Below are 18,413 nucleotides of genomic sequence, written 5' to 3'. Positions count from 1 at the left end.
AAATGCTATAAATACTAAGCAGGTCAGGTGGCATCTGTGGTGTGAGAAACAGAGTTAATTTTTCAGGACCAGGCCCTTTTGTCGGAACTGGAAAGAACTTGACATTACCATCCCCTCTGGACCCATCTTTAGACCCATCTTTTGTTCCTTATTTGTCCGATTACCATCTCCATTTGCCTTGCACCATCAGCAATTTGTCATTATGGGCTGAATTTTACCATGGGCTTCAGGGCCTCAATGTCAGGATCATATTGGGATCTCAAACCCACACTTGCCAGCAGCAAGACCAGCCCTGTAATCTTCAGGCGGGTGACTACCTCATTGGCTGCCATTGAGCTTGCTGCCTGGTTAAGGAAAGCGGATGGTCTATCAATGCTGCAGGCCCATTCAGAAATTAATAATATTGGGTCCGACAGATCCAACAAGATGGACAGGGAGCACTTCCACTGGATTGAGATAGACTGTGATTGTGGTCTTTCATGCCTGAGGCCCGTCAGTGGAGCATGGAGCCTCCAGCTCTGATGACCCATGAGAAGGCTGCCTCCATTGAACTGGAAGCCTGGTAGCAGCGAGCTCACGTCGCAGGTGGCAACATGCCAAGGAAGCTGCAAAATCACCCCTAACTCAGTCACCTTAATTAGCTGCCCGCCTCTGTGGTGCAGGCAGCCGATCCCCTTCTAAACCTGTCCCTGGGAAACTTCCCCAGGGGCGCAAATATGTTGGGGAACTGTCCCAATGGAGCAATCTATATTTTCCAGCACCCTTCCCTCCCATCCTATTCTTCACAGGGATGGGAAAATCCAGCCCCTAATCTCTGGTGTCTACCAGTTTATTGCAGACATTCGCATTTGTTCTCCCTGCCACCCCCACTTCCCTATCCCTGTCTCTGCATTTGCATAAAACCTGTTACATCTCTAACTTTTTCCAGTTCCGATGAAAGGTTCTCAATCTGAAAGATTAACTATGTCCCCCTCCACAGCTGCTGCCTGACGTGCTGTGTATTTCCAGCATTTTCTGTTCTATTTCAGATTTCTAGCATCTGCAATATTTTGATTTTGCATGGAGAATGAAGGTTTATGCACACTTTTAATTAATTTAAGTCATTGAACTTTTTAGATGTAAAGCCATCTGATTACTAAGATTTATCCAAATTACTGGTTTCCTTTTGAACAATATTCATTTACTAAACTGGGGTACAAGTGGAATACTGCCAAGATTAATCTTCTGGAAGAATAATTAGGAAATAACATCTATGTGGAATATATTTATAAATTAAATATTGATATAAACTCATTTTACCAAGCACCAATTAAAAGTATTTTCCAATGCTTTGTGTGTACTGGAAGGTAAATTGCCAGGCTTTGTGGATTCAAAAATACCAGGTAATCTCATTCATTGTTACTCTTTCAGAGGCTTTTGAAGGCCTAACTGATTTTGTTCTCATGGTCTTTTGAGAACCATTAGTTCTGCTGTAATTACCTTCACAGGGACCTCGGTTAAAGACTGGAAATCAGAAAAATTAAATCTAATCTGTTTGACCCACAAAGTTTTACAGCTCTGGTTCTTAACAATGATTTAAATCTTTTGCTTTCTAAAATTGCCTGGTGGTTTGCATGTGACTATAGTGCAATTTGTAGTACAATTAAAAGGCTTGTAAAATAAAAATAAAGTCAGAGCAGAGGAAGCCTTGTGTTTGTATTTTTGCTACATTAATAAATCTAAAACTGATATTGTGCTGAGAGCACATTGAAGCTATTGCACGTCTGAAAGCCTCACCCCATTTCCTTGGTAGAAAATTGTTATAGTTAAATATGAATTCTGCTTTTCTCAGGTTTTGGAACAATAGGCTATTATAGAGGTGTGGAGGAATAGTACCAGCAGCATGCTCTTGATGCTACCTGCATCTAAAAAAATAACTTCCTGAATTCAAACCTTTGTTCAATCATATTCATGGCCGGTGGGTTGTTTGCAAGGTGCTTCAGTAAGATGCAGGGATGTAAAAGTAGACGTTAATAGGGATCGAATAGCACTCACTGTAGTGCTTTGCATGAGCTCTAATACCTACTATTAGTAACAGCACTTTGTAACTGACGTAGTTGTGTTGGCACCATACTGCCAATCTCCACATATTTGATTATTTAAATAAATATTTACTTGCAGACCTTTTATCCTAACTGGGGAAAGGGGTTCTTATGGCAGTCTGCAATATAAAAGGTTTACTCTAATTAAATTCAATTTGGGAGGATATGGGCTCCAGTGCTGTGAGACCAGTTGTCTCCAATTTGAAAGCAAGGCATAAGTGGATATTTCAGTAATTTTATGAAATGTTCTTGTAACATTAAGTTCTGCTTTGTCCTACAGAACATGAAGTTTTAATTGGCAGCATTTCCAGGCTATAAAATCTTGCACTGATATTGTCTAATCCAGTCTTCCCTTTGATATATTTTCCCTTCCTTCCCCACCCCCGCCACACCAATGACTCATTCCTTCCCGCTGGTTATGACTCCACAGGTGAAAGCAACACCTATCTAATACCCAACTGGCTGTTCTCTTGTGAGCCTAGTTAATCACTGTCCACACACTCTGACATTACAGGCGACCTTGTTCCTATCCTCACTCAGGGTAAGAATTCCTTTGGTTGCTATGCGCAGTGATATCATAAATATTTTGAAAATAACTTCCCTGGCTGTTTCTAACAGGCTTGTGATTTCACTACATTTAGTTACCAGAGAAATTCTCACCCTATAAGTTGTGCCGCTACCCTCTGTCACCCAACTTCACAGGACTGGCTGCGTAGTTTCATTCCTAAGCGGCCAAACATAGCCAGTGCCACTCCAGCGATGGATTCCCATCTTTTTTACAATAAAACTGCTATAATCCAACTTTGTCATTAGTATTAATAAGGTGTACTTGCATGTACTTTCAACAAAGCTCTTTTTACTACGATGATTCTGTGTGAAATGAATTTATGTAATTTGAGTTCATAGTTAAGTCTATAAAGATGGAAAGTGGGAATATTGCCATGAGCAGCAAGGGGCACTGTTCTGTGATTGGAGTCATCCCATCATGTAATTTTTTTAGGTTCCACAGTACTTAAGTCAACATTTTTCCCATCTGTCTGCAATAGTGCACATAAGCATAATTTCTCATATTTTCTTCTGTGTATTTAATTTTAACATTCATAAATGTGTTGCTCATAAACCCATAAAAACCTATGACTCCCACCAGAAATCAGTTTATAAAAAGTAACTACACTTTGGGCGTCCTCTTTGTTGATAAGAGTACTACACCACTTCTGTTTTTATACTTTTTGCAGGATATCACTAGTCTTCTGCATACAATCTATGAGGTGGTAGATGCATCTGTGAACCACTCACCGAGTACCAGCAAAACATTGCGGGTAAAGCTAACGGTGACGCCTGATGCAAGCCAAAAAAAGAAAGGCAATCACACAGTTCAAAACGGTAAGAGAAAGACCTTCAAACTAGCCTATTCACATGTATTTGCAGGTTTGTGTAATATGAGTTCCCACTTCTCTCTGTTAATAGTCACTTTAACCAGACAGAACTTTGTAAGGGATGGATTTTTAACTAGACAGATTGTAAAGTATCTTCGTAAAGATTCAGATTTCTGGCTTGTTAAACTATCTTATGTATAATGTGGCCCAGACCCAATATACTGAGTTCCACAGAGCTCACAATTTGTGAGATGGGGGCATTCAAAAATGGTGGATTCTGAAATTTCTCTCCCTGATCTTTTAAAAGCTTTAATTAAACCTTCAAAATGGAGGATTGAAAAATGTATGCAATTAATTTAAGTGGCTAAAAGGTAGGAGGTTAAATTTGATACACCACCAGCTACTCACAATATAGCTAGTGGCAAGACCTGTCCCCTCATGATGGTATGGTTGTGTAGCATGAAGCAGAGCACCACGAATTGTGACACCCTTTCTGTCAGATGCTACAATGCTCCTCCAGAGCAGTCCAGGCAGCGAAAGTGTTGTTTCAGCACACCAGAGATCTGCTCTATCAGATTTCGTGTGGCAGCATGACTTTCATTGTTGCATGCTAATACATCTGCATGGGTTGCTCAATGGAATCATGAGCCAGGCCATCAGCAGACAGTCCTTTTGTCACCTAGTAACATTCTTTTAGTTTGCCATGCTAGCACAGTCAACTGCCACAGAATGAAGGCTGTCATTGTCCTGCATGACTCGTTGCCTATGGTGACTCACCAGCTGGATGTTGAGTGAGTGAAATCTCTTTGGTTCCAGTATAAGAAAGAGTTGAGATAAGGCACCTGAAAAGTGATGTGCATGTAGCGAATGAACCATGGGGAAGCTACAACCCTAGTGATGCTGTGTGCATGCTCCAGCTGCTTGTCTCTGGTAAGAGTGGAAATGAAATATAGTTAGCTCCAACATGCTCTCAAAGTTTTTCTTGAATATGTGGGTGATTCATTTAAGTGCACATCCCTTTAATGTTTTTTCCTGTGAATGTTTGGGTTATTGTCATGCAATTTGCAGGGAATATTGGTTAGCTTTCTTTGAATAGGGAGCCTCTTACACAATAATGGACGGAAAGCTACGAGATGTTGTAAATATCTTCAGGTCCAGCCTGGAAGGAGCCTGACCGATAAAAGTTCATTACCACAATCACTTTCACAACCACTGGCAATGCAATCCTTGCCCATCTCTGAGATTGCACATGTGGCTCCAGCTGATTGAATACTTCAGTGAGGACCTACTTACTCAAGTGAAAATGTCTCACATGTTATTCCTTGCAGAGGTTCAAAGTAGGAGAATTGCTTCCTGAACTCCTTGGACATATATGGCCTCCTGCAGAGAGCTTTTCTTCCCCCTCCTTATTCCATCAGCTTGTCATGCTCTGCACAGCCTCTGTTCATTCTCCAAGTTATACTTTATTTCAAAAGGAATATCTCACAACGATGTCTGGGGATAACTGTTTTGTACAGAAGCCATGAAGTTAGCAAAGATCCTTCAGCACCTGCTACACCACTCCATGACCAGAATTTTACAGCACCATCGTGGCAGGGGCGAGGTTGTAAAATGCAGCGAGCTATTCAAAACCCCATTGTCTTCATCGGGACCTTAAAATCCCACCAGAGTAAAATTCCGCCCCATGTAGACTTTTAAACAAATATAGAAAGCACCAAATACTTGTAGAGTCATAGCAGCAGCCAGAAGAAGTCAGCCAGCTACTTAATTGTAATATGTTGATGATCCTTTAAATAGCATTCGCAGGCAGGATTTCTTACTGTTGGATGTATGCTTAGCTATGTCAGGAGAGGGCGCTAGCTAGAGCATTGAGCTAATTGTCCAAAATGGGACCATTACCATCAAATCAATGGGGAGAATATTCTCCCCGTCGGTGGGGCTGAGTGGGAGTGGGCGCGTGTGGGCGTGCAGCCGAACGCTATCCCCGATAGGCTGCGCACCACCATTTTACATGGGCGGGCCAATTAAGGCCCATCCAGCGTGATGCGCACCCGGAAGTGCTGAGCACTCCCTGTGCGGGCGGGGGGAGTAGGCTGAGTTGGGGCACAGGGCTGCCTCAGAGATCAGTTCGATTTTCAAAAATTTTAATAAAGGGGGAAAAAAATTTTAGGACATGACCCCTCATTTGACAGTGTCATATGAGCTGGGTCATGTCAATGAGCTTTAATGAAAAAAATTATTTAATTTATAAACCCTTCATGAAACCTCATCCCGCCCGTGGATGAAGTTTCCTGATAAATGCGAAGGCTGTCTGGGCTCTTCACCTGCCCGCCAACTCTTAGTTTGGACAAGCAGCTCCGTTAATAACTTTAATCAGTTTTTAAATGGCTTTAATAGGCCTTTGACAGTTCGGCAGGCGCGCAGCGGAGTTGGCTGTGCACCCGCCGAAATGAAGACCTGAATGACGCGCGGTGACATTGGGACACACGCCTGATGTCACCGTGCGTAATTTTACGTGTCGGGAAGCGGGACCCACCGACCCGAAGATTCTGGCCAATGTTACACAGTGATCTATCTGCTCTGCACACTCTGGACAAATGTTCTCCACAAGTGTGCTAATGCCCTCAGTGATTTGGCATGGAGCACAGTTCTCCCCACACGTGTGCACATGCATGGCAGATGCTATTTTGAAGCCCTAAGGATGCTCAAAGCATCCAAAAAGGGGCAATCATGAGCCTAATTTCTCGTCCATAATTCAGAACTTAAAAATTGGAAAAGAACTTGCGAGGGATGCTGACAAAGAGAAGTAAGCTTTCTTTCTTTGTGTTTGTAATAAGCAGGGGACTGTATTAAAGAAGTGAAGTGCCTTGTAGAAAATAATGAATCAGAAAAAGTCCTAGAAAAGAAAGTTTGTCGGTTTTTTTTGCAGGTTTCAATGTGGAATTTCCTTTCTAGTGATTGGAAAGAGCTGATGTATTTGAATTTGTCAAGGAAATCAGAGATCGTGAACAAAGTGGTCACTTCTTTAAAAACAACACAGAACTCTTGATTATTTGCAATAGCACAGGCCCAGATGGAATGTATCCAAGAGTCCTTAAGGAAATGAGATTGGAAGTAAGGGCAGTTGTGGCTGATTTATTTTTTTGAAGCTCATTAAGTGCAACAGTAGTACCAGATGATCAGAAAATAGCTTATGTTCCAGTTTTGGAAAATAAGTCAAAAATGTGACCGACCCCTGGATTTATAGGCCTATCAGCTTGGTAGGAAAAGCATTGTAGTCTATTATAAAGGAAGCAATTTAAATATATTTAATAGGTAAAGGCAATGATTCCAAGCCTGTGAACACTAGGTCATGAACAAATTTTAAAAATCCTTTGAAGAGAACTGAATTGGTTTAAAAGGAAGTGTACAATACAATATAATGTAATGGATGTTTTGACATCTAGACTTTTAGAAAGGAGGTAGTAATTTTTTTTAGGAGCCTTGCAGTCAAATTGGGATAAAGATGTATATTGTAATGTGGATATGAGATTGGGTACATTATGGAAAGCAACCCATAAAATGAAAAATAACATTGAAACTATTAAGCAATGCATGGCAACAGTTGCAATGCAAAATAAATGTAGTGTATACAGAGTTCTATAAAATATCTAAGGCCACAGGAGTGAGACCAACATACTACCCAGCTTTACTATGATTAGGTGAAGCAGTGGGCCATAACTTCTGAACTCCCCAGCATCAGATTGGGGGATATCCCAAAGATGCGCTGGGGAATCCCTTTCGGAAGTTCACAGGGAAGGGTTTGCACGGCAATTGCCCAGAAGCCCAGACTTCCTTTGGACAATTGCCCTGCACTGCTGGAGCATTGAGCTCCAAAATGGGACCATTAACCTCAAATCAATGTTACACAGTGATCTATCTGCCCTGCACACTTTGGGCAAATGTTCTCCACAAGTGTGCTAATGCCCTCAGTGATTTTGCACAGCGCACGATTCTCCCCACACGTATGTAAATGCATGGCAGATGCTATTTTGGAGCCCCAAGGGCACTGAAAGCATCCAAAGAGGAGCACTCATGACCCCAATTTCTCATCCATTATTCAAAACTTAAAAATTGGAAAAGAACTTGCAAGTGATACTGATGAAGAGAAGTAAGCTTAGTTTGCGATTTAAACCGCCAACTTCAGATGGTTCCGACTGTGTTACACAAAAAGTTACCCAGAATAAGTTAGAAGAATTAAAACCTCCTCTAAGCTCTTGGTAACTATTGTACAGACCCGAACCAACCCCCTGACTTACCACCCCCTCCCCACCCCAGTGGAATTCCCCACCGCCCCGACCACCCCCCATGGGATTGCTCCCCCGCTGCGAGCCCAACGTCCCCCTCCCCCCCCCACCCCCACCGCAGGCCCGACCCCCTCCCCCGACTGACCTTTCGACACCCCCCCCACCCAACCCGACACCCCTCATACCTGACTCAACCCAATCCCTCCCTTGCTCACAAGCCCCACACCCCCTGCTGCTGTTAGCCCATCCTGACCCCTCCCCATAACCGATGTTTCCCCACCACCACCCCAACCCATCCCGACCCTGCTACCACCCCAACTTCCAACCCACCCACCCCCTCCCAAGCACTTCTCCCTGGCCCCCACACCCCAAGGTCCAACCCCCAACACCATTTCCCCCCTTTGAGGTACCCACCCCTCCCCACCACTGAGGTGCAACCCTCTACCACACCACCACCACCCCCCTCCCCAAAGTCTGGCCCCCTCCCTGCCCCGGTTTTGGTTCATTCAGTTTACAGGAGCTAAGCTTATAGATTAAAATCACTTGAGACTTTAACAGGAAGAGTAAATCAATCCTACTTTGGAATTATTGACTTATTTAGTACACTGCCACATAGCAGGTAAAAATTGACACAGTTAAATTATTCAAAATGGAACTGGGTTAATTCCTGGCTCAACAAAGAGATTCAGGTTTGAGGTAGAAAACCTCAGAAATAACTCCCACCATCCATGGTTAGGAAAATAGGTGTCTTCTACCAGATGCTAGTGACACACGAGTGGCCAAAGTATCTCTTGAACTATTGCTCCTGCACACCCGCCCCCTTGCCTCCTCCCCCCCCACCCCCTTCCACTGAATCAAGCTCTGGCCTCCATGTGATACCACCACAACAGCCTGACTGAGATCAACAATGTGGAGGGGTGAGTGAAATGACTGGTACAAATTCAGGGCCTGCTGCTAGAAGCCACTGTTCCACCCTGCAGTTAGTTTAGTTTTGACTCTCATACTTGTAAGTATTTGATAATAGTAAAGAAGTTGTAATTTGAACTGAAAGAGCTAATGCTTTCAATTTCCTACTCCATCTTAGATGTTAACAATTCATGGCAAAAAGCTGAAAATAAATGTTTAGAGGAGTCAAAGAATATGGAAAAGAAAATCCGTGCTACCCTTAGGTAAGAAACAGGCTGACATATGAGAACATTTTTGTTAAAGAAAATCAAGCTTTCGAGATCCTTTCAAACTGTTAAAAGTAACTGACATTTATACAGCACCCTGTGATTATCGTGTAATTATGATGAAGTTCAATAATTATTTTTTCACATGTCGAAATATAACACCATTACTTTGTATAGAAATATCCTGACAATATTAAGGTTAAGTTGCATCTGTGTTTCGCAATTTACTTAGATTAACTTAAATATGTATGTTGGATTTCAGGTAAAACTTAATGATGGCATATTTTGATTTGGTGTAAAAATTTGAGATTTAATTTTATGCAGGAAACAAACATATTTTTTATTCATTCACGGGATGTGGGCTTCGCTGACTGGGCTAGCACTTACTGCCCGTCCTTAGTTGCCCTTGAGAAAGTGGTGGTGAGCTGCCTTCTTGAACTGCTGTAGTCCATGTGGTGTAGGTACAGCTATTAGGGAGGGAGTTCCAGGATTTTGACCCAGCGACAGTGATGGAACAGTAGAACATCATCTGGATTAAGCCTTCTGTGGAATGAGTGTACATGAACAAGTTACTATTTTTCAGACGTCACAACAGCGATCAGCATCCCCAGCAGAGTAACTGCCATCGCCAGTGTGTGGATGAAAACATAGAAAGGAGAAATCACTACCTTGATTTGGCAGGGATAGAAAACTACACCTCAAAATTTGGACCAGGTACAAGGATCTATATTAGAGCAGATCAATTCGGTTATTGTATTTTTTTTTTGCGGGTGCTGGTGTAGTTCCTCTTGTTTCTATGTTTTTACATTAATTGCTTCCTCTTAAATAGCTATTTACTTCTTCTATCTAGAAAGACGATAAATGATATTGAGGTAAATTACATTTTCAGAGCCGATTTCAGGAAGCACTTGTTCAAGCAAAGAATGAATATTTGGAATGGTCTTCAGGTTAGGGCTGTAGAGGTGAAAACTCTAAAGGTTATGTCAGTGGGACAGGAGAACATGACCATGATTAGGGTAGTTTTTAATTATCAGGTGCAGTGCATCAGCCAATCTCCATTAGTGCCAGCAGAAGGTTTGCTCCCTTTTGAATGGCCTTTTTTGTGACTGGCTGTGGTGCTAAATGTGCATCCCAATGCAATTCTTGTACTCTGGGCAAGTGCAATATCAGACAGTCCAGCTGGGCAGAAGATGTCTGGGGCAGGTCCTGGGGGTAGCAATCTACAGTATCTCTGTCAGTCTTTATCTGTCTTTTTCTCCTGATCTATTGATCTATCTGACCCTGTGATGTCCAGAGGTCAAACAGAGTTGGATGGGGCTACCTGTACAAGCAGTTCTCAAACTCAGCTTGGATAAACCAATAGGAATCACTTTACAGTGCAGAGGAAACACGAGGTTGTGTATGTTGGAGTTATTATGTACACCTCCCAGAAACTGGTTCCTGAGCAATATTGATTGGAAGATTTGAAGTAAACTGTATGGGAAAAAAAGCTAAAGATAGGGCAAGCAACAAATGAAAAGAGAACCTTGGCATTTGGAACCTAATATTGTAAGTTCTTAACGCTAGCAGTATAAAGACCCACTTTAATTTATAGACTAATGCAAGTGTTTATCCCGCAGGTTCACCTCCAGTGGCTTCTAGAAAGGAAAATCATGTGAAAATTTCTCATCATGCCAGATCCCGTTCCCATGATCCTGAGATCATGCACAGCCACCACAGGAGATCTCAAACTATGGATCCAGGACACAGTCATCTTAACCATTCTTCATACACTAGGATGATTGAATTACAGCAAAGACTACGCAATCAGGACACCAGCAAGCACTTAGTTAAATCACCCAAAACCCTGAGCAAAAATATGATGGCTTCAGTCCCAGTTGGAAAGGTTGGCAAGAACAAGCTTTCACAGAGTCCCTACATGCCACTGACCCCCACTCCTGTGGTAGTCAGCCCAAATATTTCATATCTACCCATGCAGCTTGGTCAACAGCATCAGCAGAGTCATAAGAAACATAAGCAAAGATCTAAGGACAACCATCAAGTATATAAAGCCTTCCAACCCCCTTCAAGAGTAGTAGAGCAAGAGCATGTGAGGGATTTGCCATCTCTTATGCTGTATGAAGGCCATGTTGGTCGCATTGTTCAGAGACATGAACATCATCACCACCATGAACATCATCACCACTACCATCACTTCTACCAGACATGAGCAGAGAAGACCAGGGTATTCTACAAGAACTTAAAACCACATTATCCAACTTGAAGGAGCGATTTCTGGCTGGATTTTGTGACCGTTGCTCTATACAGTATTGTTGATATTAATTATAAGATGCTAAGTTCATTACTTTGACAGTGAATAATAAAGACATGAAGTGAAACTAAAAGACTTTTGAACAGCTGGCTACCTCTAGTGTTAATTCAGATTTTATTTTCTTTAACCTATAAAATGTGCCACAAGGGGTTTTTCTGTTCTGCATACTTGTAACCTTTTTGTGTTGTCCAGAGTATCATTTATGTTTCTGTAATTGAATTATTTTCTATATTAAGATTCACGTTACCCACATTTGCCAACTCTACAGTCGTTATAATGCTGTAGTTTTAATCCTTCCTTCTGGAGTCAATTTTTTTTCTACCTTTTGAGAGGAAGCCTAAAGGAAAGAAACGCTGCTAAGTGTTCTGAAAGATTTGTGCCATTATTGGTACATTTTTTTCTTAGTTTATTTGGTTGCTTGAATTCAGTGCTTTCTGGTGAAAAGTTGTTGATTTGAATGTTTTGTTACTGAACATGTATTTGAGTTCTTTTGGAATATCCAAGAGAGTGGCATGTCTCTCAGTTAATTCTATTCTGACTGCATACATATGTGGAGTGAATTGATTAGACAAAGCTGTGCACATAATTTTCAGAGCTCCCTGCACTAGTTAGTGCACTGTATCGCAGATCAGATCTTTATGATCTAAACTTCTTGGGTGTAATCACTCGTGTACATTTGAGAAATGTGCACAGTGTAAAGTCTAAGAATGTGTATGTATGCAATTAAACCCAATATTATAGCACTCAAGTTCTGTCACTCCTGTCCCACCAACTGGAGAAACCCGAGGTCACCGTAACAATTGACTCTGTGCCATGGGACTGAGTGACACAGAAGGTGCAATGCTCTGTACACATTTAAGAGAAGTTGGCAAGTATATATTCTATCTCAGGTGCATTTTCTTTTAAAACTGTGGTTTGAGTTTATTTTTTTTTGAAAAATGAGTTTCTTCTGAAAGGAATGACGGTGGACTTCTTAATGAATGGTGCACAGGGAAGAAGGGACATAACTTGGTGCAACCAACTCCATTTTTAAAGTAGTGTCTAAACCTTATTGAAATAACATAGGAGTTAATCAAATAAAGATACCTCACCCATGATGGTGATATGCAGGATCCTGTTGAGAGTTAGTTGTGGTGAGTCTTTTGCACAAATGGAAGAAGGCCTGGAATGATTAAGATATCTGTTTATTCTATGGCCAGCATCTTAAACTCTACTACAGAAGAATTCTAAAATACCACATGTTACTGCTGACTATTAAGTGTTCAGCCCCTTTCACACAGCAATAAATATGTCACTGCAAAATGTCACTTTTACTCCAGGAAAAGGTCAATAATAAACTTCAGTGGGTTGTGTTCAGACAGGAAACACGTTACCAGAGACAAATTTGATCAGCATTTTAAGTTGGCCTTTAGCTCAGTAAAATTTACCAACTTTTTACTGATCTTGCTGGGTCGTTAAGAATATTCAAGACTGAGAGAGACAGATTTTTAATCAGAAAGAGAATCAAGGGTTATAGGGAAAAAGCAGGAAAGTGGAGTTGAGGATTATCAGATCAGCCACGATCTCATTGAATGGTGGAGCAGACTCGATGGGCCAAATGGCCTGCTTCTGCTCCTACATCTCATGGTCTTATGGTTTTGCATTTAGATTTAAAATTGTACCGTTCTAATTGTGATAACAAATTAATGATATTTCTTGTGTTCATCAGTATAATAAATTCAGAACACACTGCTTTGCAATCGCATGACAGATTATTGTTACTGGTAAAGACATGTGATGTATTTCCAATCGTGATTAGGGCATGGGAATCTTTCCATGGAATTTTTCTCATTGGGAGTTTATCAGTGTTTTTCTTTTTACAAATAAGTAATATTTAGTTCACAGCTAGAACTGTTGAGCTGGACAATTTACATGTTACATTATTAAAAACAATCCCAGTCTGGCAATACTTGGGATAAGGTGAGAACACTTACCTTGAAGTGCATTCTGTAAACAAAGTGCCAGCTCTAGCTTATTTATTTTTTTCCTTTACATCTGCTCCAAGATTACCTCCTCACAATAGGTTATGGAATAATGAATGGAACATGCTACTGTTCTTGTCAAAATAGTCTTTGCATCAGCCATATATCACCATACCCTCACCCACCACAAGTGAAATCACAATATCATATTGTGGTGGTGGATTGAATTAATACTCTGAAATGGCCAAAGAAGATACACAAAATCCTGGTATTAGGAAAGGGAACAAGGATTGGACGGAATATGTTTTCACAAACATCAATGCCTTCATTTATTAAATCACTTCCGTGACATAGGACAAGAAACCCCACAGACGTTGCTATCTGTTTAGACATCCTTGTCAAATAAAACTACGCTTGTATTATACAGAGTAACACGCAGTGGAGTATGTATGTTACCCTCTTTATACATTACTCTAAAGGTATCAGAAAGTAATTTGCTGTGTGAATTGGGCTTTATATCACATCTATGAAAAAACACATCTGATTTCTATAGGCGTGAAAGGAAAGTCCCATGGGCAGTGAAATCGCCAGTCACGAACCATAGAAGAAAATGTTTTAGAATGTACTGTTTTATTTACAACTGCATCCTTGAGGAAAACATTCTAAATAGATTTCACGGATTCTTCTGAGATTTACTAAGGAATTAAGGAGGCCATGAACTTTTTCATTTATGGACTTAGAGTTGTACCTTGATGTTATAAATGCTGCTTGAGTAGCAGTCTTTCCCTTCTAAGTATACTTTGTATTTATAAAATATATATTGGACTGAAAGTGACACATGTCTGCTAAGCATATTGGCTTTCTGTGTCTTAGTGTTTTAATTATTGGTAACCCTGTGTTAACAAACTAAGTCTAATGCAATCCTGTCTCCACCACTAGTATATCTTACACATTTGTGTACATTCCCGACGTGTGTAATGTTTTTTGACAGCCATGTAAAAGAACAGTATTTAAATCTGTATTGACTACATATTGTACCATTCAGTTGTAATATTACTTGTGTAACACAGTTCATAATGTTCCCTTCTGAAAGCAATTTTTTTGCAGTATCCCTTTAATTGAATATATCTTTCAGTATTTTGTATAGTATATATAGATGGTTTTGATTAAATGCTTTATTTATTTAATAGTAAAACTGTGCCAACAGAAACCCCTTTTAATTAAAGGTAAACTAGTCAAATATATCAACAAAACCTGTGTCCCTGCGACTAATTATTTGACAGTGTTCAGCAGTACTTCACTTTGGGCCATTAGGGACCAGTAATTTCTGATCTATATGCTTGTCTGCCTGCCATTTTGGCAAAAAGGCAAAATGTCACTTAACGCAATTCAGTGAACCTCATGAGACTCCATGAGAAACATTGCATGCACAGCCACAAAGTGTTTACAATATAATCATCTTGCAAAATACACGTGGAAAATTTGGAGGGAAGGGCTGTAAGCTAATTAAAAATAAATTACTAATAATTGAGGTTACAAAGAACATAGTAACCAATTTTATAGATTTGTTACACTTTGGAGACTAGTCATTACATTGTTTATTATTGCATTCATTACTTAAAAGACTTCACGCTTGCTATCGTTTGACAAGAAAGCATTGAACAGAACTGCATATAAATGAATTATAAAAATGCTCTTTTAAACCACTTGCTTCAATCGAAGCTCCAAAAAATTTGGGACCTCACAAGCAACTGTAAATCAACATCTAGCCACCTATTTCTATGTGTCTTTACAACTGACTGAATTGTACCTGGGTCAACTGATGCACAGAATATCATTGGTAAATATTGTGAAATTATGTTGTAAGTGAAAGGGAACAATATTGGAGATGCTGAATAACAGAAAAATAATTGTGTTACAGATGTTGTTTACAAAAGTGTAACTTACAAACTACATGGTGATAAAGTAGTTCATTCTTTTACATATATAATAAATTATAATCAGTTAAAGCTCTTGAGAACTTGAGTCATCAGCTTTATTTTAGTACTACATAGTGACCATATATTCACCAAGGGTAATATAACCTTACATTAAAGAAAATGACTTTGAGACAGTTTAAAAATCAAATGCCGTCATTACAGCATAAAAACAAATATTTTTGTTACAAAAATTAACTTTTAAACAGTTCTTGTGTATGTTTGCCTACTTCTGTTTTGATGAACATTTTAGCAATTGCCCAAGGCTGGAGAGCTTACTGAGACTGAATGTTATTGAAAGCATATGAAAGGTAAATTAATATTAAGGCAGTAGAAGAGATAAAATCACAGAAGCACCTGGGTTAATGACTTGCAGCATGTACTGATATGAATTGAATTTTCCAGGATATCAATCTCAATGTATTCTCCAAACCAGTTCCCCATTATAGGCATTTAAAAGAGCCTTATTAACATTGGACAAAATAATTGCTGATGTTGCTTCTTCCAGGTGAAGACAGTAGAAAGTTGTTCAACACATGCTGCGTTTCCATTTCACACTACATTGGAATGCATTCTTGCTCCTTTTGTAATTTAGTCCAGTGGGACGAAGCCGATATCTTTAGCGTATTGTCTGAAGCACTGGCAGCACATGTTGAGGCCATATTTCCGGATCAGGCCGTGTCGGTGCGCACAGACTCGGCATGAGCTGGAGCCCTGGCCGAATTTCCTAGGGTGGGACCAGTAAAGCTGCTGATGACCCATGGTGGCCAGACAGAGAGAGAGAGCATTGCTGATGTTGCAACTCTTGTCATCAACAAGCTATTAAGTGATAGCAGTAATATATATTTTTAATCAATGAGTGAAATAGGACCCACCTTGCACAAAGATTATGAATTTGGCTGGCTGTGCAGTCTGTGATTGGACCTTTCTAATCAGCTGCAACTTGGGGCTGAATTTGTCCCCCTGTCAAGGGGGAAGTTGAAGGACAGGCACACACAGGCGCGTGTCCAATCAACGTCCCCAATCAGGGGTGCAGCACCATTTTACGTGGGCGGGCCAATTAAGGCCTGCCCAGCGTGATGTCCGCACAGAAGAATTATGCCCTCCCTGTACAGGCGGGGGAGGATTCCCAAAATTGAGTGTGTGCTCTTTCAGGCACGAAAGAGCGCACACTCATCTCCCTGAGGCTAAGTGCTGCCTCAGGGAGATCGGCTCAAAATCTAAAAAACTTAAAACATGTCACATGAGTTGGGACATGTCCATAATTCTCTCAAAAACTTCATTAAAATTTTTAAAACCTACATGAAACCTCATCCTGCCCATGGATGAGGTTTCATGCTTTTTCTAATACCCGCCAGGGTTCCTGGCCTGCCTGCCAACATTAAGGTTAGACAGACAGGTCCTTTAATTACATAATTGACTCTGTCAATGGCCTCCATTGGCAGGCCTGTGGGCGTGCAGTTGATTTCACTGAGCCCCTGCTTTCGTGAAAATTTAAATGGGGCGGGGTGACGTCGGGAGCTCCCCCCAATGTCACCACATGTCATTTTACGCGTCAGCAAGCGGGCCCCGCCCCTGCTCGCTGATGCATAAAATCCTCTTGGGCATGTTTCCTAATGCAACACATTGTATTGTAAAGTGCAACGAACTCACTTGTTATACAATCTGTTACTGTATATGAACCAAATGACAGGGGGTGAGCTGCATGTGCACTAACAATGTTTTGATTAAAAATGAGAAATTGTTTCTTTTTCCCGAGAATTGTATCCTCCAGATAGGGTATACCTCACTTTCATTCCTATATTAAAATAACTCCTTCAATTAGAAAATATTCACAAACAGAAATGCTATATTAGAAAGAAACACTTAATAGAATCAAGCGATAGAATCTTCCCTGACTCTTGATCAATTCACAGAATCTCACAGTGCAGAAAAGGCCCTTTGGCCCATCAAGTCTGGACCGACACATGCGAAACACAATTGCTGATTTATGTATAGTTGCTCACCCATTATCCCAGCATTCCTTCTAAACTCCCCAAATACATTGATGGTGCCATTCATAAAGAATGGGTGAAGTTCTAACTCACTCAAAAACTCATTATCTTGAACTGAGTTAACATCAGTTCCATTATGTTGCTGTATCTTCATCTGTAACACGCACTGGATCAGCCAATAGTATTTCAACGGCCTTGGGTAGATCATTAGTCACTTTAAACAAAATGTAGAAGCATAACCAAATATTAAGCTATATACTGTAATGATTTTCCTTTACTATATAACCAGTGTGAGTTTAGCTTGTCTTTAATTTTATAACATAGTACACTTTTCACATAAGAAAATTAAACTGATCAGCTTAGTAGGATTCATGTGTGTTTTTGGCTATTAAACAGTCAATTGTTGCATGTGCAGCAATGGGTGTAAGTAGTTCAGAGCAAGTTTTGGGCCATTATGTGGCCATTTCTGTAGTTCAAAGCCAAAATTCAGCCAGGATCCTGCACGTCCTAAAAACCACCCTTTCACAATCTATGAAATAAATTCAATAGCTGTTTGCTTGTCATCTATCTCAGATTACCATGAGTAAGGTGGTTGGCAATGTAGGAGATTGAATGCCTGCTGGATATGGTAGACCACAACTGACGAGGACAACATCACCACAATCACTTTCAGAGTCCCCGATGGAGTTAAATGTCAATCAGGCAATTAACTGCCTGTCATTGGGGTTTTCATGCCTTTAATGGCGAAAAGCCCAGCCACACGAGCTGCAGCCAAGCAGAGGCCCAGCAGCTTTTTTGTTCCTGTAGCACCACTCGAAGCGGTGGTTAAGTTCTGGGACTGCAGCAGGCCCTGGGACAGTGACCACGGAGGAGGCCCCGAAATACAATTGAGCGCATCAAGCTTACCGAGGCCAGTCAAGCAGGCCCAGGTGATGGGGAGGAGGTCGTTGTGGCGGGCAGCAGGGACTATTTCAGCAGGGGCAGCCCTTGCCACCAAGAGAGCCCTCAGGAGCCACAAGGTGCCCGAGCAAAAGGGTCCAGCCCCTCTCTGAGCTTACAGGGAGGCCACCAGCTTACAGGTGGCCTCCCTTTATGACATATAACCATCCCTCACCCCACCCCGTTCATCTCTGCTGGTAGAACGAGGCCCTTGAGTGATAAGTGGCCACTAATTAGCCACTTAAGCACCTCAAATGGACTCTAGATAGGACTGCTGTCCTCGATATTCTATGCCTTTGACTTAATCAAGGGGATTC

The 18,413-nt window shown here is 41.0% G+C and overlaps 2 protein-coding genes and 1 long non-coding RNA gene across 5 annotated transcripts in view; 1 reads left to right on the top strand and 2 right to left on the bottom strand.

The window, feature by feature from the left end:
- The window catches only part of nkd1 (NKD inhibitor of WNT signaling pathway 1), a 119,008-nt gene extending 104,568 nt beyond the window's left edge, over window positions 1–14,440 (top strand). For both annotated transcript variants that reach the window (XM_041191860.1, XM_041191859.1), the window contains 4 exons: window positions 3,317–3,464; window positions 8,828–8,912; window positions 9,499–9,629; window positions 10,535–14,440. In XM_041191860.1, the coding sequence (XP_041047794.1) occupies window positions 3,317–3,464; window positions 8,828–8,912; window positions 9,499–9,629; window positions 10,535–11,124 (954 nt within the window). In that variant the 3' untranslated portion in view covers window positions 11,125–14,440. The remainder of the gene's footprint in view (window positions 1–3,316; window positions 3,465–8,827; window positions 8,913–9,498; window positions 9,630–10,534) is intronic.
- Window positions 1–18,413, bottom strand: part of LOC121280159 — a 101,512-nt gene that overhangs the window by 23,891 nt on the left and 59,208 nt on the right. The window contains exons 2-3 of one of the 2 annotated variants that reach the window (XR_005943547.1): window positions 12,318–12,388; window positions 9,313–9,458 (exon numbers count right to left, since the gene is read on the bottom strand). The exons of the other annotated variant lie outside the window; for it this stretch is intronic. This is a non-coding gene — a long non-coding RNA (uncharacterized LOC121280159). Of the gene's footprint in view, window positions 1–9,312; window positions 9,459–12,317; window positions 12,389–18,413 lie in introns of those variants that run through there. 2 annotated transcript variants of the gene reach the window in all.
- LOC121280158 (40S ribosomal protein S29-like) lies at window positions 15,755–15,925 on the bottom strand. The gene has a single exon (XM_041191861.1). The coding sequence runs from the start codon at window positions 15,923–15,925 to the stop codon at window positions 15,755–15,757; it is 171 nt and encodes a 56-aa protein (XP_041047795.1).

The sequence above is a fragment of the Carcharodon carcharias genome, chromosome 7, assembly GCF_017639515.1.
Source record: "Carcharodon carcharias isolate sCarCar2 chromosome 7, sCarCar2.pri, whole genome shotgun sequence".
Lineage (NCBI taxonomy): Eukaryota > Metazoa > Chordata > Chondrichthyes > Lamniformes > Lamnidae > Carcharodon > Carcharodon carcharias.
Note: the sequence above shows the minus strand (reverse complement) of the source record. Positions and strands in the feature narration are given on the sequence as shown.